The 26800-nt window shown below is 50.5% G+C and overlaps 2 protein-coding genes, 1 long non-coding RNA gene and 1 pseudogene across 5 annotated transcripts in view; 2 read left to right on the forward strand and 2 right to left on the reverse strand.

The window, feature by feature from the left end:
• Inka2 (inka box actin regulator 2) lies at positions 1-16138 on the reverse strand. Of its 3 annotated transcripts, none has more exons than XM_021265668.2 (2): positions 16052-16138; positions 1-4493 (listed from the first exon to the last, which is right to left on the reverse strand). In XM_021265668.2, exon 2 carries the CDS (start codon positions 4491-4493, stop codon positions 3630-3632), a length of 864 nt encoding a protein of 287 aa, XP_021121327.1. In that variant the 5' UTR covers positions 16052-16138; the 3' UTR covers positions 1-3629. The 3 variants fall into 3 exon arrangements, with proteins under 3 accessions (XP_021121327.1, XP_004853783.1, XP_087069401.1); XM_004853726.4 differs by lacking the exon at positions 16052-16138 and adding an exon at positions 15249-15505; XM_087213275.1 differs by lacking the exon at positions 16052-16138 and adding an exon at positions 13511-14716.
• LOC147827730 (small nucleolar RNA U3) lies at positions 6767-6867 on the reverse strand (annotated as a pseudogene).
• LOC110350975 (uncharacterized) lies at positions 9384-12208 on the forward strand. Its single transcript, XR_015452041.1, has 2 exons — positions 9384-9565; positions 11925-12208. It is a non-coding gene; the product is annotated as an uncharacterized LOC110350975 (long non-coding RNA).
• The window catches only part of Ddx20 (DEAD-box helicase 20), a 24840-nt gene continuing 14086 nt past the window's right edge, over positions 16047-26800 (forward strand). The window contains exon 1 of the mRNA XM_004853727.4: positions 16047-16181. The gene's annotated coding sequence lies outside the window, so the exon portion shown is untranslated. The remainder of the gene's footprint in view (positions 16182-26800) is intronic.

A 26800-nucleotide genomic window follows, 5' to 3' on the forward strand; every position in this document is an offset into this window, starting at 1 on the left:
TTCAGAGAAAGTACTTTTCTTTATTTTTAGTAGTGTGCCTTGGATCTCATGGTTAGTGCTGGGATGGGAAGTGCAGTCTGTGGAGCTTTCCTATCCCAGCCAGTGTGCCTGCCTGCCTGCTGGGTTCACTGTGTCCTCTAAACCTCACAGCAGCCCTGTTTCACAGATGAGAAAAATGAAGTTCAGAAAGGTCAAACAACAAGCTCAAGTTCACAGTGACAGAAATGGGTCTCAAATCCTGACTCCACATCCGGTGCTCATACTGATAGGAGGGCAGAAGTTCCTTAACTGCTGTGGGTAAGGAGATCTGCCCTGGAGAAGCTCAAGACAGCCCCTGCTTCCCAGACAGGCTGGGGCTCTTGCTTTTCTCTAGGCACGGAGGAAATGGTGTGCTGTGGGAAAGACCAAGAGCCTGGGGAGCAGGCAGGGATTCAATGGGGCAGAGCTTAACCAGGCTTCTATTCCTCAGGGCAGGTTTGCTTTCAGAGATCACCCTGAGGGATAGGATGCAGGGGAAGTATCTGAGGAGGGGAAGGTTGTTTCAGGTATGAAAGGTTGGAAAAAGGAAGATGGGAGGCCAGACAGGCAAACCGTGCCCAGCAGGGACTCCTCCCATTTCCTGCTGAGGCTGGGGAACATCTACAGACTCTGGCCATGGAGCCACAAAGCAGGTAGAGCCCTGAGCAGAGGCCTGGCCTAATCAGGGGGCCCCTGTACCTGCCAGGGAAGTGGGCCAGGTTTGAGGTGGAGCTGCGTACCAGGGAAGGTATTAAATGAGCTTCCAGTTCATTTGTATGTCCTAATTAACCATAAAATGAGCCCCAGGGGCAGAATTAAGCTGTCAGTTTCTCTGTACTTACTTCTACTGTTTCCTCCCTATACAGACTGCTCCCTGTTCCCTACACTGTCCCTCATCTCTTAGACCCCAGGAATTCCCATTTACCTCTGCTCTCAGCTTCAGCAAAATAAATGGTCTCCATCATTGTCACAGCTGGAGCCCAGAAGGGGACAGAAAAGTTAAAAGTATAGGAGGGTAGGTGAATTATCAAAATCTCTCATTAGCAAAGCTTGACATGGTGGTTGGGGCATTACATCAGCCCTGTCAGGACTCAAGCAGAATTGCTGCACTGGACAGTCAGCATGCCAAGTATCCATGCAGGGACATGGATAATATGGGGAGGACAGGTTTCGTTCGTCATTTGACTCGGGCAGATAAATGGACAGTTTGTGGGGTAAGGTGGAAAGCACAAGATTGGAAGCCAGTGGGAACTGTTCCAGTCCCACCTCTGCTCTTATGTGACCTTGGACATGTTGCTTACCTTCTCTGGCCCTATCCATGTAAAATAAGAGTAAGAGCAACCACTTCTAGGGTGCAGTGAAAAGGATGTAAGAACACAAATGTGGAAAGGTTCCTGGCACCTATGCTGGCAGCAAATATCACTTCTAAGTTGATACGGCCCACGTTAAAATGAGTCTTCAGTTGCTTGGATTCCAAGTGAAGGTTAATAAGAGTTTGCTTCTTTCTTTTTTTACTGGATCCTTGAGGTTAGTAGGTGGGTTCTTTTCATCATACTGCTCTTAGTTCCAATCACAATGCCAGGTACTGGGAGGTATCTAAAAAAGTTTTGTTTACTGCCACAACCAGGCTATGAAACAGATGAGTCACAGGTGGCTTGGTTTTATATACAGTCATTCCAGACTTGAAGCAGGTGTCATCTTGAATAATGTGCCGGTGGCCCCCTCCTCTCGGGCGGGACCAGCGAATCTGTCAGGACTCTTCACTGTCCATTCTGCTCATACACACACACACACACACACACACCACCACCACCACCAAAGGCAGCCACAGCTGACTTCCCATACCAGACAGTGAACTGGCAGAGTTCTCTAGGGAGACATAGGATGGGCACCTGCAGAAAGAGTGAGCTTATTCGGCAAACTCAGAGCAAAGAGGTAGAGAGGGAAGGGCTGGGCTTTGGGAGCTAGATAACCCTCTGGCTCAAACCTTGGTTCTTTCATTTGCTGCCCGGCTGGTCTGGGCAGCTCCCACGACCCCTACAAGCCTCCCTTGGTGTAACTGGAGTACAATACCCTCCAGGGTCATTCCAGGTTTGAAAGAGCTGTCCACACTGCCTGTCAAATAGCGAGTGCTCAGAAAAAGCGCCATTCTTTCCCTGCGGTAGTTTACTCAGCCAAAAACTGTCTACCATTTGTGTGGGAACTCAAGGGTGACCCTTCACCACCCCCTCTGCGCCCTCCCCCCAACTCGAACTCTAACTCCTCTCTAATCTAATCTCTACTCCCTGGCGGTCTAGGCTGCGGGCAGGAATCTTACTTGTTATTTCCCTTCTTCAGTTTGTTCTCAGGGTTTAGAGAGGGGAAGAAGTCGTCCTGCCCCGAATTGCAGCTGTCACCCCCCTCAGGCTGAGCGGCGGTCGGCCTGGAGGGGAGAACGAGCAGCAAGGGCGCGCCCTCCTGGGGGCTCGGCCAAGGCAGACGAGGTCCAGGCAGGAGAGTTCCCGCCGGAGGGCACGGGGCACGGGCGTTTCGCCGCGCCGCACCCCCCGGAGCGGCTTCAGGAAGAGAGGCCGCCGTTCGGGAGCCTCTGCCCCTAGGCGCCCCTACGGGCTCCGGGTGAGGAGGGAAGAGGAGGCTAGGGCCGCGCTAGTGCCGAAGGGCCGAGGGACAGCACTGGGACTGAAGTGTGCTCGCCCCTTCACCCTGCTGGCGAATGTACGCGTTCTGCCCTAGGAGGGAGTTAGGAGCCACAGACAGAGCGTTGGGCGGAGGCTCCTAGAGCTACGGGGGGTTAGGGGCAGAGTGTGTAACTGCGGGCGCTGGCCTCCACTGCCCTTCTTCCCGCCTGCCAGTGTTGTGTTTTGGGACAGGTAGCATATCTGATGGTGCCTGCCTCGCTTGCCCACTTACAAGAAAGCACAGGTGTGAGAGGCTTTCGAACGTGCAGAGCGCTGTACATCTATACCCCACACATAACACAGGAGGGGGGTCCCGGGTCCGTCCCCCCGCCCCCGCTACTCATGATACACTGCCCTCCTTATTCAGCCCATTTCCCAGGATCCTGGAGTGGCTGAAATCTCTATGGCAACAGGGAAGGCTGCTCTGACCCCCAGAGAGCAGGTAACAGATCTGGGCTTCAGTCCCTGTGCCTGCAGCAGCGCCTTGCCAGGAAAGCAGACAGCTCTAAGGTTGGGGGCACCAGAGACAGCCCTTTATTGGGGGCCCCAGTGCCCTTTTCCACACACAATGTTCACTTGAGGTCTTTGAGGGCAGTGGGGGAATGTCAGAAGGATTTCATGATCTCCCCTGTCCCTTCCCTACTGTCACCTGCAGCCCTGAAGTGAGCCACACACACACACACACACACACACACACACACACACACACAGTTTTTTTCTAGGAGCTGTCCCTCCTCCCCCTGCCAACCCTGTGACAGCCTCTCCCAACTGCATTCCAGTCAGCCCTGCCCCAGAACTCTGGCTTCTCTCCCCTTTCTGAAGGAAAGGAACTTGGATTTGGGCTTCTAACAGCCACACCACCCGCCCCCCTCCTCCCCAGGGGCCCAGCAGAGGGACTGGTCTTTTGGGTTCAGTCAACTTTCCAGCTAGGATTCAGACCCAAACAGCTGTGTGAATATCAAAGCCCGAAGGTGAGGGTTCCACGGCCTTGGGGCTGCTTGTGTGGGGATTTCCCCCTTGTCTGGCCTTCCCTGCACTTGGGAAGGGGAAGCGCCCAGAGCCCTTGGAATGGCTCCACTTCTTGACCTTCTGGGAGCGTCCAGTCCGGGACTGGGACTGGGACTCGGACTCAGACACCATGGGTGTCACCCAGCCTGGCTTCTCCTTCAGCAGCCGGTCACGGTCAGGCCGCACACTACGCAAGAACTTCCTAAAGATGTTTGCTGTTAGAGCAAACTTGCGGCCCAGCTCCCGGGGCGGGCCTTTCTCTCCTTTGGGCTCACCCGGCCCCCCAGTCTCACCCTTCTCCCCACTCTTCTCCACTTCTGGCAAGTCTAGCCAGTTGCCCACCAGGTCCGCAAAAACATTGTCCCCTAACACCAGCGGCTGCCGGTTCCTGCCCCTGGACATCAATGTGGAGGTCCAGTCATCTGGCTCCACCCACTCTGGCCCCCGCTGGGCACAGCTTTGGTGCTCCGGCAGCTGTGTCCTGGACAGGGGGTTGGGATCCCTCCCACAGACCCTCCTATGGCTCGGAAACTTGGTGCTGCTGCCAAGAGAAGGGTGGATGGAGGGGGAGGAGCAGACCACAGGCCTGGCTGGATCTCTGCCACCTTCCCAGTGGGGGCACTTGGGCTGTGTCCGGGGACTTTCAGGGCAGGCTGGTACAGGATCCCCGGCAGAGATGTCCAGCTGTTCCAGTGCAGTCTGTACCTGCAGGAGCTTCAGTTCTTGCAGTGCACCCATCATGCAGTTCATCTGATCCTGTAAGCCATCTCCCACTTCCTTCATGGACATCTGAAGGGGAGAGAGAAAGCATCAGCCAGTGAGCTACCCTGTTCAGTGAAGCTCCTGCTGGGACAGATTTTAATGTTGCTAAAGCTAGATAAGGGAAAAGGCGTTAATAGCAACAAACTAACAGAGGGAGGCACTGTCCTAAGAGCCACACCGATGCTGCTCCTCTTAGGATGGTATGATGACCAAGTAAACCCATGTAAGTTGAAAATGCATTTAATATACCTAACCTACCAGACATCACAGCTGGCCCTAGCCTAACTTACTGTGCTCAGAACATTTACATTAATCTATTGTTGGGCAAAACCATCTAACACAAAGCCTGTTTTATAAGGAGGTGTTGAATATCTCATGTAATGTACTGCATACATGAAAAAGGGGGGAAAAAAGAAAAGAAAAATGAGTACACTTTCATACCATGGGAAAGTTCAAAATCTATGTCAGGGACTGCGCGCGCGAGCATGCGTGTGTGTGTGTGTGTGTGTGTGTGTGTGTGTGTAACATGTAACTTAATATAAATTTAATCCCCCAGCTACCCTGTGAGGTAGTGACTCTTGTCCTTCTCATTTGACAGATAAGAAAGCTGAGGCACATAAGTTACTTTTCCAAGATTAAGTGGTAGAAGATACTGCTGAGACCAGTTTGAGGGTGCCCTAAGTTATGGCAGCCAAGCTTATCTTTTTGCTGTCTGAGCCCTCTCTCTCTCTGATGGAGGCAATGATTTGTGAGCATTTACTATGTGACAGAAATTATGCGAGTTTCATTAATCATCTCATTTCATCTTTATATGAACTGAGGTTGCTATTACTGTTCTCAGTTTAACAAGTGGAGAAACTGTGGCAGGGGTGAAGTAACTCACCTATGGTCGCATAGTTCATAGAGTTGGGACTAAAATATAGGACTGACTCACCCCAGAGGCTGTAGTCCTAACTACCAAGCATGGCCTGCATGTGGCTGGGCAGGGGCTTGGCTTTAAGGCTACTGTGTCTTCTGCACAGCAAGGAGAGGGGTTGACTGGCCAGTAGAGAAATAAGGAGGCCAGGAAATTGCCACTTGCTGGAAACCCTCGCCTAGCTCTTCCCAGCCTGTCTCTCCCTCCAAAACACCTCCCTCAGCTGCCCTCAGACGTGGCTCCAGCACACCTGGTGCCTTCTCAGGCTGACTGGCTGGACTGCACTGGCCAAGCAAGAGCAGGGAGCCTGGGGCCAGTTCTTCCAGACCCTTTTTGGGTTTCTTAGGACAGAGTCTCAGGTGCCATCTGGAAGGGGCTGAGAGATTGACTTGGGTGAGGGCCACATTTGGAGGCTGGGGAGGAGAGGCTCTGTCTGATAATTCACAAGGTTCACTCTCCCTGGGTCCAAGCTGCCTTAGTCCTGCCAGCTCCCTCCCCAGATCCTGATCAAGTTACTCACAGCAAGCTTCAAGTTTGGGGACCATCTGTTTCTTAAGCCCCCCAGAGACCCACAGGATCATCTTACCTCCTGTCTTAATGCTCAGAGCTAAGCCTGGAGGGCAGGCGGGTAGGGAGCTGACAGGGCAGGCAGGGAAGCTCTGCAGGGCTGGGCTGGATTGGCAGCTGACTGTCTCAAGCTTCTGGGTCCAGTGTTCCCCTGCCAACCCTGGCCCTGGCAGGGAGGGGCATCCTAGACAGGTTCTCAGTGAGCCAGCAACACTAAGGGACAGTGGAGGACTAATACCCCTTAGAGGAAGGAGGCTTTCGCTGGAGTGTGAAGATTGCCTAAGCTTTGTGCCCCTTCCCAAGGTGGGGAAAGAAATGGTGGTTCAGGCTCTGACAGCCCTGGGATGCACATGTGCAAGTACAGGAGTCTGAGTGGTGGTGGCGGCAGCAAGAAACACAGAGCACATGGGTGGCTACGCCTGCTGTCGATGGCCCTTGCCCTGGCCTCTTTGCTTCTGCCTTCTGGACCCTTCCTTTCAGAAGTACTCAGCTGCAGCTGCTGAGAGCCAGGACAGCACTAGAGGAGACTCTAAGCCCCAAACCAAGCTCAGTTCATTCCTGGCAAACCGTGTCTCCCAGACTCCCCTATTTTTCCCTGTCCCCCAGTTCACTTTCCTGTCACACCTGCCCGGAACCTCAAGAGACATTTTTGGCTTCTTCACTCAGTCATCCCTTCCCCACCCAACTTAATCATGTACCGTGTTGGAGTCCTCTCCTGGATGTGTCGCACCTCTCCCTCCATCCCCTGAAATGCTGCAGAACCCTTGTTTAGGACCAGGCCTCTGGACTACCAGACATGAGTCCCTGAGCAGTTTTCTCAGACACACACTTCCAGTCACCTTACTCAGCGGCCCTCCATTGCCCAGAGACTCAAATCTAGTAAGCAACTATAGAAATGATCCCTGAAAGTACAGCCTTGAGAGGCTCAAATCTAATCTAGTCTGCAGTCCAGGCCATGACAGGATTTTCAATTCTGGGCGTGTCTCTATCCCCTATATGTACTTGTCATGCTCCTGTGGGGGCCTTGTCTGTAATCTTTAAGATGTTCGTCCCTAAAGTCCTGCTGCTTATGTACTTGCCCCCATGTCCTCCACAAGTTTAAAATGCCCAGCTGCTCATGAAATATTTATTGAGCGCTACTGGAAGGCAGAGAATGAGGTCTGTACCCAGAACCTAGCTGGCACTTGTTACATACCCATAAACCATACACTGAGTCCTACTGACTGCCCCCCAACCCGCAGATCATCCATTCAGACTTCTTGCTACCTTCAACCACTTGCTACACAGAGATGAGATAGAAGAGGGAGAGAGAGCCATTTCCCAAGGTTTCATTTCACCAAGCAGCAAGAAGTCTGCGCTGGCAGGCTTCCTTCCAGAAGGCAAAACACAGTCCAGGTCAGAGGCAGTGGGAGGAATGAAATGACCCCATTCAGTTTTATCCAGTATGGAAAAATCCATAAGAAATAATGCTGACATTTTGCACAAGTTTTCCAGCGAGAATGAATCTGTGGGTATGCATGAATTCACGGCTGTCCATAAAACAGAGGCCCCATTTAAGAAAACAAGGGCTGAAATTGCACCCATGTTAAAAGTAATATTCTGTATTGGTTATGAACAAAAGGAATAGAGTTCAGATCCCAGTTCTGCCATGTAGTAGCTATGTGACTTAGGCAGGTTAAATTGTTTTTCAATTTCTGCATTCTTTAACATGGGAATGATAGCTTCTGTCTTATATAACTATTATGCAGATTAGATGAGGTAATCTGTACCCCTATATGGCACAAAGAAAGGCTTAGGTGAATGCTAGCTGTTCATTTAAGGCTTCCTGTGTACTTCCAGAACACTTTTTCCTCATTGAAAATGAACTTCATAGTAATGACAGGATAAGGGAAACACACTCCTGTCCTGTCCCTTCTTCCCCCAACCCTGCCCCATGCAGGGGAAGATGAGGGGAAGGAAGAGGAAGCCTGGGCATCCTCTTGCCCACCCTCACGCTGACCTCAGCCCAGCCACGGGCAGGTGCTAGCTAGCAGGCACAGAAGGGGTTGGAGGCAGCTGTGAGAGGGATGAGAATGGAAGAAGGAAGTTGAGTTGTGGGAAACTGGGAGGCCAGCGGCAGTGGGAGCAGAAGCATCCCCTGGGTCTTGATGGAGAGGGAAGCCAGCAGGACAGCCTTTCCCACCATCCCCAAGGGGATGATGTCAGCCCCAGAGGAAAAGCCTGGGGCCAAGCTGCTATCTTCACCTAGAGCGTGGGACCTTCTCTGATCTGGGCTTCTTGTGCTGCAGGACTGAGGAGGGAGCAGTCTGAGTGGGAGCTAAGGAGTGGAGCCAGCTCAGACAGAGCCAGAAGTAAACATCTCTAAATCCCAGTCTCCAAGCTAGAAGCTTCTGAGTTCCTCTTGCCTCCTGATATCTCTGAGCCTCAGGTTCTTCCTCAGAACAGTTTTATCCTACTTGCTTTCAGGTGTTACCTAGAGGGTCCGATTGGACCTGATTAGTTTGAGTAGGAATGGATCTAACAGCCACCTCCCTTTCAAGTCCACATGTGAGACTGAACTACCCACCATCAAATGCAAAGCCTTTAATAATCATATCCCAGTGAATATCATGGGAATCCTTTCTAAGAAAGGCCCTCGGTGACCCTGCTGTTTGCCTCCACATCACCCCTCAGTCCAGCTCCCATCCCTTGCAACTTCTAGAACTCAGTTTCATCTTAAACATTTTCTGCACAAGAAACTTTGGCTCGCTGAGGTTTACCTCAGCATATGGTGTACTCTGTATTTGGAGCTGTGTGGCTGCCAGTTCCCACCTGGTGTGGGAGAGAGCTCCACACGGTAGTCTGGAGCCCTAGCTGGCTAGGTCTCATACTGACCTCGGCCCCAGCTAACTTGGCCACCTGCCATTGGGCAAATTCAATATCCTTTTATGCGTTGGGTTCTGAATCTGTGAATAATAGGCCCTCCCATGTGTTTGGCACATGTTCTTTCACACTGCCTGAGCCCCACACTTGCTCTGGGAGGCTGGCTAGGCAGGTGGAGTAGGCCCCACTTTATGGATTAGGAAACTAGCGATCCTCTCAGATCATCTCTCTGTGTTACCCAAACATTCCCCAATGGGCTGTCATTATTTTCACCATATCTACACGTGATCCAGACTTCTGTTTAATATTTTATTTAAATGCAAAGAAATGTGTTCATAAAGGAATCTGCATTTAAAGCATATGGCTTGCCATAAATAGACAGTAGCTATAAATATATGCTGCCTTGGTCACCACCAAGAGAAACATTGCTCTAGCTCCTGAGGTCCTGAAGCTGTCAGTGGGAAGGCTGAGACCCCCAAGGCTGGCTCCCTTCCTCCAGGACAATGAGCTTTTGTGCCATCATAATCCCTGACCATTCAGCATCATGGGGTAATAGTGAGAAGAAACCAGGCCAGTCAGTGGCCTTTACCACCAGATGGGGAAGAACATGAAACCGTCCTCTGAGAACCAATTCAGTTCCTTCCCACTGAAGGCTCCTCTTCACTGATGAGGGAAGAGGAGCTGCCTGCCTGGGGCCAGAGGGGCAGATGCCACTGAGACACCAGATCCCACAGCTGGAGCAGGGCAGTCTGGGGTCAGCTGTCCATGGGCAGTCCCCCTACCCCCAGTGGTGCACACTCTCTGGGCCCTTTGTAGTGTGGGAGGAGTGGGGATGGAAGAAGAGGTGCCAGCATCCTCGGCTCCCTTCCCAAGCCCTGGCCTGGGCCCCTGACTGATCCTGCAGCTGTGCCCTCCATCCATCCATCTCAGGCCCTCTCCCACTCAGCCAGAACCCTTTGACACAGGCTCCGCTTTGCACATGGAACTGGCAGTGCGCCCTGCCTCACTTCCCCACCCCCATCTCTCACAAGATCCCCATACAGTTCCTTTCAGTCCCTGAGGAAGCTACTGAGGAGGCTTAGGGCCGGAAATGGGAAAAGCCCTGTTTCTGCCAAGAGGCCCATTCTCCAGCTCAGTGAATAGGGACCTTCTTGGCTCTTGGCTGGGATTCCTAACAGGAAGGTAACTCGGAAACTGTGCCAAGAGCTGTAGGAGGGAGAAGGGTAAAGGAGGAAGTGAGAGATGTGAAATGATGAACCTACTTGCCTAACTGAACCCTCTACTGAGGCTCACATGTTCAGGCCAGAGAGACAATGGAAAGAGAGAGCCAGTGGTAGTTACTTCTTTGAGGGGCTTGTCCTTAGGCCTCAGCAATTCCTCTTCCCTTTGACCTTTAGCTCCTCTCTCCTGCAATCAATCAAATTCCTTGGAAACCAAGAGACCTCATGAAGTTACCTACCTTTTCTCCTTCCTGGTTCAGGGCTTCATACTCTTGTCTAGATCCTTATGATAACCACCTAACTCACTCTCCTAGCTCAATTTCCTCCCTCTCCCCTCCTCCACTCCACATCACTTCCTAGGTCCCAGCGCATATCCCTGACCAATGAACACAGAAGAGGTCAGACTCTTTGGCATAACATTCAAGGACCTGCAGAGTCTGCCCTCAACAACCCTTTCAGTGCTGTTGCCCACCATTTCTCTGTACATGCCCTATGTTCCACACACATTCAAACTGGTCTTCAGACATCTGTACTACTTCTGCTCTGTGCCTTTTGTTCATGTCTCACTGTCTGCCCAGAATGCTGTTTTTCTCCTGTGCACAACCCTGTTTATTCCTCAGTGTCTAGCTCACATGCTCCCTTATCCACAACAGGAAGCTTGCTCTCTGGGTAGAGGTCACTTTTCCCTTCTCAGGGCACTGAGCCTGTGCACCTTATACAGCACATGTCCTCAATTTGTGTACTAGAGGTTTGCATACCTTTACTCCACAGGTTTGTCACATAAGATCTATAGTCAGGATGACTGGGTCTGAATCTAACCTCTGCCATTTCTCAACTCGATGACTTGGGCCTAGTCACTTTCCCTCCTCATGTTTCTATTTTCTGAGTTTTAAAATGGAAATAAAGAAAGTACAACTTCTTAGTGCTGCTTTGGCAATTAAACAACATAATACATTATATGCTGGCATATTAATGTAAACATCAACACATGTTATTATCTTTTCTATTAAACCGTAGGTTCCTTGAAGACAGGCTCTGTATCTGTTTATCTTTGTGACCACAGCACTAGTGTGTAGTTAGTGCCTTAAATACATTAGATCTCAGTAACTGCTGTGTTCTGTGAATAAATGACTCTTAGGGAAACCAGTCTGGTCAACCCAACCTCAAGAGTTTACCAAGTCCAGGGCCGGGGATTTAGCTCAAAGGTTCTGCTGCCTGCCTCCCAAGCACAAGGTCCCGAGTTCGATCCCTGGTACCAAAAAAAAAAAGAGTTTACCAAGTCCCTGCAATATATCAGGCACTGTGGTATGTGATAAAGACATACAGGCGGGGAAATGCTTTACTTACACTGTCATTTGATCTTCACAGTAGCTGTATGATTTGGGGTTTTTTGTTTTTGCTTTTGTTTTTCAATACTGAAGATTGAACCCAGAGACTTTATACTGAGCTACAACCCCAGCAGATTAATTTTTATTTTGAGACAGGGTCTCCCTAAGTTGCTCTATTGCCCAGGCTGGGCTCAAACTTGGGATCCTCCTGCCTCAGCCTCCCAGAGAGCTGGGATCATATGCCTGTGCCACCCACCAGGCCCAGCTTGAAATAGGTATTTTTAAAATTCCATTTTAGAGATGAAAAAACCAAGGCAGGGAGAGGTTAAATAATATGCCATGTTCAAGTTGGCCTGACTCAAATCCCACGCTCCATGCTCTGTTAACTGATCCTCGTCTAAGTGGCACAAAAACCCCCTTCCTCTTAGCTTTAAACAGCAAGGCAACTAGGTTGAGACCCTTTGCAAAAGCTTTATTTCTGCCTAAGGAAATGTTCTTTTACTCCAAGCTAAAAGCTGTTCCTACTGTAACTCCTTATCTCCCTTTCTCTTCATTTTGCCTTTAGATCCTGGTTCCTAAAGACTAGAGAATAGAGAAGTACCTTCTGGGAACACCAGGTTGCCTAGGAGGGCTGCCTCCGTCTGAGAGACTCTGCTGCTTCCCCATGTCTCACCTAGGATGGACATTCCAGAAGATGGCTCTTCCAGCCTCCTCTTCCTCCAGGAAGCCTTCCTGACCTGGCTGTATTTTATGAGTCCTGATCACTCAGGCTTTATGTATTCTATCTGTTCTACACTGACCTGAATTCAGGAGGAATGCCCTGTGGGCATCTTACGTCTGCTTCCTCGACATGTCTGTGTCTGTCCCATTTGTTGGAAGCCCACAAGGGAGCTGTGTGTAAGGAACAGGTGGTCCCAAGGCCTTGTGTTCAGGCAGGGCCCCTCTTTGGCTGGAAGGGGAAAGAGTGTGCTCCCTGCTGAGTCCTTGCAGCCCCAACTCCCTCATCTTAATGAAGAAGTGTCAGCTGCTGCTACTTCTCTAGCCACATTTCATCCCTGAAACCTGACCCCCTACCCTTCCAGGCTGGAGGCAGGGCCTGCTCTCTAGCCATCAACTTAATTGAGCCAGGATCCCTGAACTTTTAGCCTCTTCCCAGTGCCTATTTGTTACAATGCAAATTTTGTTTCAAGAAACTGAGAAATTCTGCTACTTTGGGTTTTAGGAACAGACTGTTGTCTATATTTTCTGGGCCAAGGACAGGACCAGGATGAGGAGGAGAGCAGAGAACACCCTGGATAAAGATAATTTCACAATCTGTTAGTACTTCCTTTTGCAGCAGTCTTATCCCCACAGTGTCTGCAGGATGTTTGAAATGATGCAGGATGAGCACTACTACAGGAGGCCATTCCTGGGCACAAACCACCTTAGGGTACCATGCTCCTGGGAGGCACAGAAATCCTGCCTGGGATGAAAGACTCTGCAGTGCAAAAGCCCACCCCGCCCCAGCTCATGATGTAAACCAACTATATGCCTGTCCCACCTCGTTGCAGCCCTGGGGTATAAACAAGCCAAAACCTCCCTGTCCCAGCCACAGCCAAGCTTTGTCTAATTCAATTCCTGCAGTCCTTAGTAGGGCTGGGCTCAGCACTACCTTCCCCTTTGCTTCCACTGGAGGCACTTAGATTTGGTCCTGCTACCTAAGCCTTGAGGTTGAGGTGTCAGAGAGTAAGACTCAAATACCTCTGTGGTCTCCTTTCTGGCTGGCCCTGGGGAGAGGGTGGAGACCACAGGGAGGGGTACAGTCCTCTCCCATCTAAGTGTCATTCTGGGCCCCAGGCCAGGCTTTTGGCTTCCTCTCCAAGAGTCAAAGGCTGGAACTACTCAGACAAAAGGCCAAATGAAAGCTGATGGGGAGCAGGGTGACTTCAGCCTCTCCCCTTCCTTCTCCTAGGCACTGGGGCCTGTGGCCTTGGCAGAGAGGGTGCAAATCAAGATCTGGAGCTCAGCTCAGTGCAGATTCCTATTTGCCTTTTTTTATTCTTCTGGCATCCACAGACTGTCTTCTTCCCCTCACCACCTCCCACCTAGGGTGCTGTATAAAATGCAAATCAGTAGGATTTTAAAATTCGAGCCCATGCCAGGAACACCCACAAACCCTCCATTTAGGCAGAGCCTGATGTGGGTGGTGTGGGCCCCTATTCTAAGCACAAAGAAGAGGATTCTATTAGATTCTCTCCTCAGCATGGACATTGGACCTCAGACATTGTGATGATCTTGTTCTCCTTTCTGGTACTGGACATGAGAATGGGAAAAATGAGAGCTGTGTGCGTGTGGGCAGTGGCCACCATCCCAGCATGAGACGCATGTGAAAACTAGTAGTACAGGAGGGGCATGATATAGGTTAAGAAGGGTAGCAAAAGACACTTTGGGTTTCACCAAAGAAATATTTCTGTGGACCAGTAACTTTCATAACTGTCACCTCAGAAAGGGCTTCAGGAAAAAGGACTAGAGAAATGATCATTAACCTGAGAAGGCAGACAGGAAGGGTGCCAGGGCGACTCTGTCAGGTCAGGAAGTATCAATGAGAACACCTGCCACTTAAAGCTCAGTCCTCACTCCCCCTTCAAAGCTGGCCCTAGCACACTGCCAAGTTCCCTCCCTCCCGAGAGGGAAGAGTAGACCTCTTGCAGGCAGAAGTGGAAAGCTGTCATGGAACCTGGACAGCCATGAGCTGGCGCTTTCTGGATCCAGGCCTGTGCTATGCACCTGGGTGCCCTGGCTCTGTAAAGAAAGGAGAGGAGCAAAGTGAGACCAAAGAGAAACTACCAGAGAGAAACCAAGAGACAAAGTCAGAGGCAGAAACAAAGACACAAGAGAGAGACTGTTAGAGGAGAGAAGGAGGTGTATATGCTTAGTATCTGCCTGAATTCTGGGGGTTGAAGGAATAATAAAGGCAGAAGGGGGAGTGAGGAGGGAGGCAGGTGGTGTACGGAGTCGGTGAGAATCAACCCGGCCCTCCTTAGCACTTTCCAGTCATCCCCTCCTACCTCCAGTTCGATGATTCACCCCCTCCCCAGACTAAGCTACTTCTCCCAGCCCCAGCACCCCGGGGCCTCCGCACACACGTTCCCTGCACTCTCTCCAAGCCCAGACCTGACATCTGGCTGGGCCTCTACAACTCCAGCTTGCGATCAGCCAGGCGGCGGCCCTCCTCCCGCGCAGGGCCTTCCCGCGTCATTACAGCTGCCAGCCCCCTCCCTGCTGGCAGACAAGCCCGGGCAGACAGCCGGCCAAGCCTGCCCCCGCAGCCGCGCCACCTCTGCCAAGCCCGGCCCGGCAGAGCTGGGGGCCCGGGGCGGTGCCAGCTCCCCTCGAGCGGGGGTTCCAGGTGATCTCTCCCCCCCGCCCCCCCCCCAGCAGTCCCAGGTGACCTCCTGCCCGAGCAGGGATGAGGCCTCCGCACGCTCCGGCCCCGCTTGCCCTGCGCTCCAGGGAGACCAGCGCGGTCCGGGCACGGGGGACCGGCTGCTCCTCGGGCCTGTCGCTTCCGCTCCTGGGATGTCGGCGGCGCCCTAGCCTGGCTTGGTCAGTGTTCCTGTCCGTCTGTGGGTACGCACTCTCGCCCCTGGTTTCTCTGGGTCACATTTCGGCCTGGTTGGTTGCTCTCGGTCTGTCACTCGCCCTGATCATCACAACTCTCCACCCGAAGTTTCCTCGTGGCCCTTTCCCCGAGGACAGGTCCTCCTTCTGCCTGCCAGTTAGCGTGCTCTCTCCGCTCCGGTCCTCCTCGCCCCGCACAAGTCCTGGCTCCCCGGGGCCTGGGGCCGGAGCCAGCTACCCGTCGGGGCAGAAGAGCCCCGCCTGCCCGCGCCGTCGGCTCGGCTCTTACCAGCTCCTGTTTGAGGCGACGCAAATAGCAGTCCATTTCCCTGTTCTTCCTCATGCGCCCATTTGCCAGGCACGGCTCCACGAGCGAGTCCTCGGGTGAGAACTCCGAGCCCCCTGCAAACCGCGCGCTGGGCAACTTCCTCGCCCCGCACGTGCGCCCGCGCCCCTGGCAGCGCTAAGCTTAGCTTTTTGCTCTTAAAACCGACTCGGAGCAGAGTCCCGGCAGCTCGCCGCGTGCGGTCGGTGCTCAGGGCGGAGGGAAAAGTGGGGCAGCCAATCAGAACTCAGGGGGGATGTCTTCAGCCAATGAGAAGAGCGGTCCAGGAGGCGCGGGGTGGGCAGCGGCGGGTGGGCCGGGCTCCCAGGGCTCTGGAGCCCAGCTACTACTGCGGAGCTGGCGGGGGGGTTGGGGGGGGGTGGTCGTGACTCCAGACCGGGCCAGCGCCCCCAACAAAGCACCCCGTCAACTGTGTAAAGGGAGAGCTCACTCTTATTTTTTTTTCCGGTACGGCGGATCGAACTCAAGACTGCGCTTGCCAGGCAGGCGCGGCGAGAAGAGCTCAATCTTAAGGCTGGGGGCACTACTGCGTTTCAGTACGAGGCCGTAGGGCGCAGGCCACTAACCTTTCCAACTCCTATCAGAGGAGCTCCTCTCCTACCCGCCCCCTCAAGTCCCTCAGAAGCTCCCTTTTTTCCGAAGAGGACGCTGTGCGTGTGGCTCCACTTCGTTTCTCCCAGTGTACGGTCCTCCCAGCCCACCCTCCCGAGCGGGGCAGAGAAATCGCCCTCGGTCCCAGAACTCACCACGAAGCCGTCGATAGAGTGTCTGCTGCGCTCCGGGCAAGGTTGTAGGTCTGGAGACACAGAGGAAGCCGGGATAGATCTCCGCTCTCAAGAACTTACAAAGGAGGAGAAAGAGAGATAAGGCAAACAGGTAAAAATAAACACGGTAATCCCAGAAAGTGATTTTAATGAAAACACAAAACAGGGCGATGGATGGGGGCTGCTTTCAGAAGCGCCCGCAGGGAGTGAAGAAACAAGCCTTGCTTTCTCCAAGACTCCGCCTGTGCTGGCCTTTGTTAGGTCGAGAAGGGAAGAAGCTCGGAGGCCGGTCGGCAGGCAAAGCCTGGCGCCTGAGGTGTGCGAGCTCCGCTGGGGCTGGGAGAGGCGCTGTCACAGAGGGCTGCACAGGGTCCTCGCAGCCCAGCCCCGCACCAGGCCCGCCGGCCGCTGCACGCTCGGGCCAGGGCCTAGAGTAATTAGGGAAATTAGCGAGGTATTGTTTCAAGGTAATTAACGGGGGATTTTAGGGCTCTACGTAGGATAGAACCCTAAGGACGCGAGCGAGGGCGCAAAGGGAGACCGCAGGCGCTGTGATCATTCTGCTGTGTCAGCCAAGAGCATCAATTTCTGCTAACATTAGAAAGATGGAAGAAAAAGACAGGAGGGAGGAATGGAGAAGGGGGGAGAAGTGGAACAGGACAAGAAAGAGGAAAGGGAAGCACAGGCGGGCAGGACCCCGTCCAAGCCAGCGTCTCCGTGACTCTCTCCCAGCCCACGGGCCTGCGCTCACCTCGCTGTGTTCACAGTCACACCTGCAGAAAACTCGAGGGCAGCACAATGGAGCTGCGAGTCTACTCCGGCGTTTCCAGTGCTCGCTGGCAAAATCCAAAATTTATGTCCTTTTTCTTCCCTGGCTAGCGGTGAGTCTATTCTGCAGGTCCCAGCATCGTCCACCTTCCCTCCCAGCGGAAGCGTTCCACGAGACCTTTCTCGGTGGAACTGTGGCGTGTGCAGAGTGGCAGCCACCCCCCGAAGACAGAGCTAGTTTTTGGCTCAGTGGAAAAAGATCTGGAGTTAAATACTCTGGGATTGGGATGGAGACTCCTTTGCCTGGAGAGAAAAACCACCCGGAGGGCCTTGCTTCGACCATTGAGACAGCCAGCCTGCAGCAAAGGGGCCTGTGTAAGAAACGCTGAGTAAACATTCTGAGTAAACATTCGTGGATCTGTGGCTAACATAGTCTCTGGAGTTACATTTATGCTCTGGTTTTCTCCATCCCTGAGACCTCAGGGCTGGAATCCTCTTGGAATACTCCTGGAGCCTGGCTACTGTTAAAACCCCAAGAGAAGCAAGCTCAGGCTGGGGATTTTAGCTCAGTGGTTTCATTGCCTGCTGCGCAAGCGCAAGGACCCAAGTTCGATCCCTGGTACCAAAAAAAAAAAAAACAACAACAACAGCAAAAAAAGAGAAGCAAGCTGATACCTTGCTAGAACCTAGGACTGGGTGTGGTTAGGTTTTTTGTACTGTTGACAGCACAGTACCCTTCACAAATGCTTTCCTTTTACTGGGCCTCAGTTTCCCTTGCTTATAGTTAAATCTGTGTGAGCCTAACTCTTTACAAAACTCTCTTCTGACAAGCATCTGCAAAGCAGTCAGGACAAGGGCATTTACCCTACCTTACAGATGAAGAATGCATAGTTAATAAAGGCAGCTCACATTCCAGTCGCTTTTAAGGTAAAAGAGATTGGCAAGAAAAAAATGAGAACCTAGCCTCAGTGCAGAGCTAAAAAAAAAAAGGGGGGGGGTCCTAGAAAAAAAAAGATCCTAGACAAATCAGAAATGCATATATTAATTACTATATGGTTCCCTCAGGACTTTGGAAGGCAAGTACTGACACACTCTGAAATCCTTTCGTGATGCTGGGCCATTGCAACCCAAGAGAAGGCCAGTGTCACCCACTCTCATCTTTTTCTGAAGATGTAGCTTTTCTTTGGGCAAAGTAGGAGGGAGGAGTAGGAAAAAACCTACCTTTTGCTATTCCTTTTTCAAAAGGGTTTAAGTGACAAAGAATGAAGCCTGTTGCCATGGTTATATAAACATTGATAAATATTCCTGGGCTGAAGATGGGGGTTGGGGGACATGATTCATTTTCTCTGAAGAAGAATCAGATGGCTCAGCCTCCACCCTCCTCCCCAGTCTGGAGAAAGAATAAAAGTATCTCATTTGAAAGTAAATAAAGGCCAGGCATGGTGGTGCACGCTTGTAATCCCAACACTCATGAGGCTGAGGCAGGAGGATCACTGCAAGTTCAAGGCCAGCCTGGGCTACATAGTGAGTTTAAGGCCAGCCTAGAATACACAGTGAGACTCTGCCTCAAAAAGAAAAAAAAAAAAAAAGTAAAGAAATCAGAGGTCTTGAGATTGGTTGCCAGCATACTTTCTCAAAGCCATCCAGAACTGGAATGGAACTTTCAGAGGCGCCTGGGTGTTTGTCCCCAGCTAGTAGGGATAGGTAGATGGTGGCCACTTTTCATGAGGGAGGAGTTGCACTCCTGGAACCTTTTGAGTCCAAAGGTGTCAAACAGGTAGAGTTTGCACCAGTATAGTCAGAAAGAGTGGTCCCTTGTATTGCTGCAAGAGCCTGAAGGTCTTGGCAACTGTGGATGAGCAGGAAGAAAGAGGCAGAACCAGTTGTGTCCCAGCAGAGCTTAGGTCCTGAATGAAACAATGGTAACTGCCATTCTCCTGGCTTCAGATGCTATGGCCCCACCTGAAGGTCCCCACCCACCAAGTCAGCCTGCTCTGAAAGACATGCCCCCGAGTGAGGTGGTGTCTGTCCATCTTCTCATGTCCACTGGCAACAGAAGAGCTGGGAGTTCATCCTGATATGAGGAAAGAGATACGAGGCCACACACCATCTGGAAAGTGCGGCATAACAGCATTCTCCCAAGGGTGAGGCTCATGTCCCCACTGTTCTCCTTCCTTACCCCTGTGGCTGCCAATGGCCGTTATCCTCATCTCCTTCCCTTCCCCCATGCCTCCTGAGCATCAACCGGAAAGGCTGACCCTGAAGATAAACATGTGCTGTTGGAATGTGTTCAGATATCACTGTGGAACTGCTTCTCTCTAGGGAGAGGACTTGCCTCCCAGGCTGGCCCAGAGGTGCTGAGCAGAGACTTCGTACGTGCCTGTGTGAATGCATAGGATGGTGGGTGAAGAACTGAACTGAGGCCTCGCTGTTCTTGGAAGAGTCTAATTCTTGCGTTACATGACATTTTACTCTGTGCACTTCAGACGGAGCATGAGGCTTCTCTGCACCTTACAGTCTGTAGATCAGGAGGAGCAGCAGAGCAGGGGAAGTGGCCCCTATGTTGGTAAAGCCTCTGAGTTCCAAAAGAATGATTCAGTTGGGTTTTAATAATTTTTAAAAACCCTTTTAATTGGCTGGAAAAATCAAAGGCTCCAGTCATAAAGCTCCATGAGCTTTGGGTGTCTTCAAATACACTTTTGTTCTCCTTACTTATATGCAGAGGAGCTGAGGCCCAAAGAGGATAGTATGTATGGGGATGAAATATGGTGTCCCTTTCTCCAGGACTGTGCTCTTTGTGCTACTCTGCAGAAAGGAAAGGGATGTGCCCTCAGAACCTCATTGCAATGATGAGAGCCATTAAGGATGTGCATTCTTGTAGCTCCACATCCAGGGGCTTGTATCACTTTCGTCCGTAGTGCTGACATACACTATCCTCACAGCCTTCACTGCCTCCCAAAGTCACTGGGCTTCACGATCCCCATCACCTTTCAGGGTGCTAACAGTTTTTGGAGGGGGACAGAGGAAGGTGTTGGAGGAACAGTATAGTTTTTTAGTAAACTTCATGTATGAATAGCTCCGAGACTCTCTTACCTGAAAAATTCAGTGCAAAATTTAAGTGCAAAATTAAGTTGATCTAAATAATGAGCACTGCATTTATGGACTGATATTCATCCTTATATGGAATTATTTGCAGTTGTGGACTTGGTGTTTATGGGCCTAAGCAATTGCTATTGCTACTTGGGGAGATAATATTTTTATTTGGCAAACTCTTGTTGGAAAACCAAAAATTTCTCAACTACAAACAATACCTGAAGAATATCAGCTAAGGCAAATACTTACGGTATTTGTGCAAACTAACGCTGGTTGATGCAAACTCTACCAAAAAGAAAACGGTTTGCTTCCAGGACCTTCCTGGGGGCATTCTGCAGTGTCTGAATGCCTAGAGGCCCAGAATTGGCTTCCCTATAATGTTACCATGCCCTGTAACTCAGAGCAAAGCTCATTTGATTACCTGCTACTTGGTCCTTTCTGCCAGCTATAAGTGAGGACCAAGAGCTGACAGCCTGCCAGGGAGAGACTTGTTAGCAAGAAGGAAAGAAAGGCTATCTGCTTCTCCTCCTGACACTAAGGCGGCAGGAGAAAAAGAGGTCACCTCTCAGATCTGGCTTGCTGCATATTTGGCTCCACCAGGCTGGTAGAAGCCTCTTCTGGTGTATTGTAGGGGTTGGAGAACTGTCCTAGCACCATCAAGATACCAACTGGGATATGGTGGAGATTTTAGCCTGGAGATTCTAGTTTTTCCCCCTTGGTACCAGGGATTGAACTCAGGACCTTGCGCTTGCCAGGCAGTTGCAGTGCCACTGAGCTACATTCCTGGCCCTTTAGCCTAGAGATTCTGAAAAGAGGAAGATGACTCAAGAAACAAGATTCTTGCTCTGGAACTTGAGGCTGGGTGGGGCTGAGGTTGGCATCCTCTACAGCAAAGAGAAGACCTCAAATTCCCAGATAGGAAAGGTGGCAAGGCCAAGAGACCATGTCAGCACTGACAAATGAAGATGCATATTGAAGAACAGAAGCTGAACACACAGATGAGTTAGGGTTTTACTGTCCTTCCTCCCCAGCATTGGATAGGGTTTTTTGGTTTTTTTGGTTTTTTGCTGTGATAATTCCCCATGAATGTCATCCATAGAAAGTGACTGAAGCAATGGAGAGTGAATAATGAATTCCCCAAATGGTCTTTCCTGCCTTTGCCTGGAGGCTTTTAGAAATAACTTGCATTTCAACCTTTCTGACTTAGAATCATAGAATGTTGGAACCAAAAAGAATCTTCTGGATAATCAGGGTAGGTGGCTTCCTGGAAAGACTACAAGAGAAGATATGTGGGTTTGACTCCTCTGTGTATCACTAGAAACAATCCTGACCTAACATGTATTGCAGGCAGGGCTTCCTTGTGTTAGGCACTCATTTGTTCTACCCAACCTGGAAATGTGGGTGCTCCTATTCCAGAAAGAGGGGAGATAAGGATACGGTGACTTGTCCCTGGCCACGCAGTGAGCTGGCTGGCACCATCAAGTGGAACTGGCTTTGGCTTCCAAACCCACACTGTCTCAGTCATTCAATTCCTCACCTTGTGGCTTTGGACAAGTATTTAACTTTTTCGGGTCTTAATTTTCTCCTATGGGTCTCTAAAATTGAAAAAAAAAATACTCTCACCACTTTGCATTTCCTGCCTGAGCATATAATTTAACAAGTCAGGAATCTGTAGTACAGAAGTATTAATGTTTTGCTCTAGATTGCCCAGGTGGCTCTGGCAGAACCAGGCCGGGAACCCAGACTCAGTGACTGTTGCCTCCAGGCAAGGCTTCCTTTTGCGCCACTTCACTTTGGCAGCTGTTTTGTTTCTAGAGGAATCTAAATCCTTGCCTTAGAGGATTTAATGGTTTCAGATAAATTGGAGAAGTTGGTTTGGGTGTGGCCAGTCCTTACACCAAAGATGAGTTTAGGAGCCCAGTGATATTTGTCTAAGTACCTATGATTTATTTGTCTGTCTGCTGTTTGTCTGTGTTTTTCAAGTCATGAGTGGTGACCTCAGAGAAAAAGTAAGATGACACCATGTCTGGTGTGGCACATAGATACTTTTCTCTGCTGGTGTTTCTAGCCATTTGTCCTCCAAGCAAATTCTACCACCTTACCCCAGTTCTCTCCCCCACCTTCCTTCATAGTGTCTGTCAGTGGTGGCGATTTTGCTCTTCTGTCCTTCCCTGTCCCTTGCGCCTTCAGTCTAGGATCTGATCATTAATTGGTGTGCAGCCTGGGGTGTAATGAGTGTGTCTGGGAGTAGGCAGGGCACAACAGGATACCTGCTGGGCTCTAGTAATTGGTATTCACCACTTTCACCAGAATCCCCACCCTAGTGTCTTCCCTATTGAAACAGATTGGAAAGGGGTGGTTGTATCAATAAACACATCCTTAGAATGCAATAGAGGCAAGAGCAAGGGCATCCTGGGTAAGGCATTACTCTATTCAGAATGGCACCATCTGTGTGTGTGTGTGTGTGTGTGTGTGTGTGTGTGTGTGTGTGTGTCTAGCCACTCTGAAATGAGCTCTTACCCACTGGTGAGTGGAAAATTAGCTTTGGCAGGTGAGGAACTGGGTGACAGGTGAGGAAGCCAGCAGGGTATCAGTATTATCCTCTTACTATTGCTGTTTGTTAGTGTTGCTAACAGTATCTCCCCACCTCTCCCTCTCCCTTGAATTGCAATTAGGTGGAATGGAAATGACCTGGAAGGGGTTGGGCATCTGGGAAAGTGATATGAAGGCACTGGGATGGCTTCATGGCCTCTGGAAGCAAGCTATGCACTTTGAAGGTGTGCTGCACTGGGCCAGTTGGAAATTGGCATTTTCCTGATGGCCCACAATGCAAGCTGTGTGGTTTCTATTTCTAGTGGGTGGAAGAAAGATGGCACTCCAGGGATTAAATCCTAGGAAATTCTGCCATATGGCATAAAGTTGGAGGCAGTGTATGCCAAGACTCGGAGGTAGAAGACCGGATTCTTGGACCGACTGTAGATCAGCCTTGTCATCTCTACCGCCTCAGTTTCTCTAATTGTAAAGTGGGGCAAGTAATCCCACCGCTACTCGCCCATCGTGAAGGTGGTATGTAAAGGCCCTCTGAAATGTCAAGAGCACTGTTCTAAATGGGAGGCCCGACTGCTGGGGGAATTTGCCAAGCCTCCTAGGAAGCAGCAGTCTGCCTCTGCATCACTTTCCACAGCCTGTGCTCAGACAGTTAGTTCTGTAAGCATCGCACATTCATAAATCTCATCACCCATCTATAGTCAGCAAATAGGGAAAGGGCAGGCTGATGCTCTGCTTCCCTCTGATCTTCTTACAACGTCAACCCCACCTCCCACCCGAGGCGATGATCCCGCAGCCCTCCCTCCTCTGCTCCAGGCCTGTCAGTTTAATTTAACAAGGTTGCAGGAGAGGTTTGATTTAATCAAACCAGTTGCTGTATCCATCCTGCTCAGAGGTCCCTCAGTGTCACCACTGAGGCTCAGATTAGACAGTGACAATTACTACTTCTTCCCTGGCTACTGCCTCTCCCTCCCTTTCTCTCCCCAAGGGAACAAGGAGGCAGACCAGTCTCCTGGGACCTAAGAATAGATTCGGCAGGATCAAAGGAGGGAAACAGGCTCTAGCTCCAGAAATCCCCTATCCCCGCCTTACATGCCCTTGTTTAAGGCTGAGCAACAGCCTGGAGGGTGGGAAGGCTATAGAAAATGTGAGCAGAGCTGCCTTGAAAGGACAAGACTGCCCGAGGACAGAGCTCTTCCATCAGCAATGGCTCCTGAAGATAAAAACCAACATATTGTCGGGAAACTGGGGTGCAGGTGTGGGTAAGGTAGCTGCACGCCTCCCACAAGCAGTTATCTCTGGGTCCTCAGCCTGGATCTTGGGGTCTCTGGTGCACTGAGTCTGCAACAACAAAATGAGGTTCAATCATCTGAGTTTCTGTGGCTCTGTTTTTTAGCTAGAAATCAGCAGTGACAGGAGCAGCTGCCACCTGAGCCAGGGCTTCAGTGAAGTCCATGAAGTAACGCGTGTGTGTGTGTGTGTGTGTGTGTGTGTGTACTCTGGTGGCTGGAGGGCGGGGGTGGGGTCTCTGGGGCTCAGGTATAGCAAGTTTAGAAGGGTAGAACAAATTTCCCTTCATTTAACACTTTCCTTTAGGGGGAAGTGGGTGCTCTTATTCTCTTGAGCAGCCCAAAGAATAAAGACAAAGGCCTCTTCAGGGAGAACACTCACTTAGGATGGCAGAAATCCTTTTTGCTTTTGCTCATTTGTGTCACATTCTTCCATCAGTGGAGCAACTAACTGACAGATGCACCCCTCCCTGGGCCCCTTCCATAGTCCCCTCCCTGCCATTTGTGCCTTAGCCTGATATCCAGCAGACCTTGCCATCCACAGGAGCTGAATATGATTAGCAGAAGCCTTCCTGACAGCTCCAAAGAGAATCCCTCAAATGCATATTCTATTGAGTGCATGTCATTGCTGCTGACAGCCGCTTTATCAATTACATTCCACGTTCCCAGTCTTTGGAGACACCACGAACCTCCCTACCTAATAAATCACAGGCCCCCAATTATTGTTAAATGTCCCATCAGTCTCTAATAAACTCCCTGCCAAAAGGGGGCAGGTTATTTATTATGCTGCCTGGACAAGAATGGATTGGGCCCCTTTTTCACAAAGAGAAGAGCAAATGTGCCACCTTGCTCCCTAAAGACTGAGGCAGTGGTGCTAAAAGGGGAAATCAATCAACTCAAGCTTTGGGAAAAGGAAACCTGTTCTGGAGTGAGGGCTGATTTCCCGGTGTCCCCATGGCCGGAGATGGCTGTGAGGAACACAGAGGTTCAGCCCTTTGCTACTTCTTGCCCTCTCCTAATTCTTGTCTAAAAAATAATAGTGAAGATACTGTCACCCTATGGGCCAAGAAGCACATGCAAAAGCGGCGATTCTTCATGTGGGAGGGGGTCAACTCAGACTGAGCAAGGTCATAAAATAATAAACTGCGACCAGGGGCAGATGATTGTTTTTTAGTAAATGTGATACAAGTTAAGGTCATGGATTGTGCTAGTCCAGGGAGCAGATCAACTGGAGAATGTAGGGGTGAAAGTACCCGTGGCTGGGGAAATGAGCTAGGAAGCATGGGCTCAGCCATGGTTTGCTGGACAAACAGCACACAGGTAGCACTGCAGCTCAGAAAGCAAGACCCAGGAGCTCTTAGGTATGAAAGCACTGTGTACCCTGGGTCTTGTCACTACCTGCCTTAAATTAGATCCCAGACTTAGTAATGTGCCTGGATCTGTAAGTGAACATCAAAAATTCTTCGGTTTTGCTATGAATCAAGCCCTAATCTCCACTTTCAACTGTGTCTCTTAGCCGTTACATAACACTGCTGTCTTTGGAAGAGTATAACACACTCATTTTCTATGCCTTATGCTAGCAACCAAAGCACTCCATGATGTGGGGCCAAAATATCCCTGCAGCCTCATTTCCTGGTAATTGCTGCCATATTTGCCTCCCTCCCCACTGATGGCCTTCCCTTCTCCAAACTATTATGAGTTTTCATGCTTCTCCGCCTCTGCAGAAACTGTTCCCTTTGCCCAGAATATCTTTCTGAGACTCATCTGCTGGCTAAGCTCTCCTTCCACCCCCACTGCCTGATAAGTTCCTTATTCATCCTTCAGGAGAAGCTCAGAACATCAGCTCCCATTACTTCCTGGGACTTTGTTGTAGTCAGGGAATAGATTTAATACAGGACACATAATTTATAGGATTATTTTACAATATTCACCCAAAAAGTCAAATGCAGAGGAGTGCAAGAGATCTGTCCACATACTAGAGACCAGAAGAATACAGCCGAGGGCCTGGATCCCCTGGCAATGTTCCCCATGAGTCCATCCAGAGGCCTAGAGCCCAAGGTAATGTCCTCCAGGAGTCCAGCTAAAGGCCTAGAGCCCATGGCAGTGTCTCATGCAAATCTGTATTGAGGATCTGCCCCCGGGAAGGCCCAAAGACCAGTGATGGAAGCTAGAAAGCCTGTGCTTGTGGGTTAAAGGATTTGTGCCACCAGGCTTCAGGACCTAAACTGGAGCCAGAAAGTGATGCTCAAGGCAAAGATCAGAGCTCCCCTGATGAGAACAGAGGCCATTCCCAGTGACAGCAAGGACCAGAGCTCCTCTGACAGAGAATCAGCTGCAGCAAGCTTCTCCAAGAAAATCAATAGCAAAAGATCTTCTGCTCCAGTTCTCTTTCTTATGCTGTTGGCAACAATCCTCTGATGGGTCTTCTACACCCAGAACCACCCTGACTCAGTTCAGCTTGGCATTCCAAGTCGACCACTATAGACTTCTGCTATTGTTGCTTTGGGAGAAATGTTGGACTCCAGAGATCAGGTCAAGAATGACCTTGTGCTTGCAGTCATTCTCATAGTTCACCCATACTTTAAACCACTTTGATTTTGGGTAGGGATGAGAAAGATGTAGAGAAGCAAGCTACAGTTCCCTGAACACCAAAAGCTGTTTTCCTCAATTTCTCGGAAGTTTTCACTCTCTCCCACATGATAGCCACTTGGAGCAATGAAGGCCTTGAGAAATGTCAGTACTACATATGATTTTACACCAGCTTGTGCTACGTGTGCATTTCATGGTTGATCATTTTCCCAGCTGGCCTGTCGACTCTTTTAGGACAGGAGGTAGAAAGAGCCTGGGCTTTGCTCAGGCAGATCTGAGTTCCAATCCCCTTTATGAGCTCTGTGACTCTGAGTAGATATTTTATTCTTCTCAGCAGTCACTCGAGGGCAGCATCTCCATCTGACACAGAAGGCTTTCGGAATAAAGTGCAGACTCAAACTGGGCCTTCAACTCACCTTGCCCACCTTTGCAAAGCTTGCTCATT

The sequence above is a fragment of the Heterocephalus glaber genome, unplaced genomic scaffold (assembly GCF_053883595.1).
Source record: "Heterocephalus glaber isolate CG9 unplaced genomic scaffold, H.glaber_assembly_v1.0 deba00001442, whole genome shotgun sequence".
NCBI classification, from domain to species: domain Eukaryota; kingdom Metazoa; phylum Chordata; class Mammalia; order Rodentia; family Bathyergidae; genus Heterocephalus; species Heterocephalus glaber.

Coding starts and splice junctions, on each gene's coding strand:
- Inka2 (XM_087213275.1), bottom strand. CDS start 13,609: ATGTCCATGCTGAGGAGAGAATCTAATAGAATCCTCTTCTTTGTGCTT. Junction 4,494..13,510: donor TCTGCCTAAATGGAGGGTTT/GTGGGTGTTCCT, acceptor TCTCCCCTTCAG/ATGTCCATGAAGGAAGTGGG.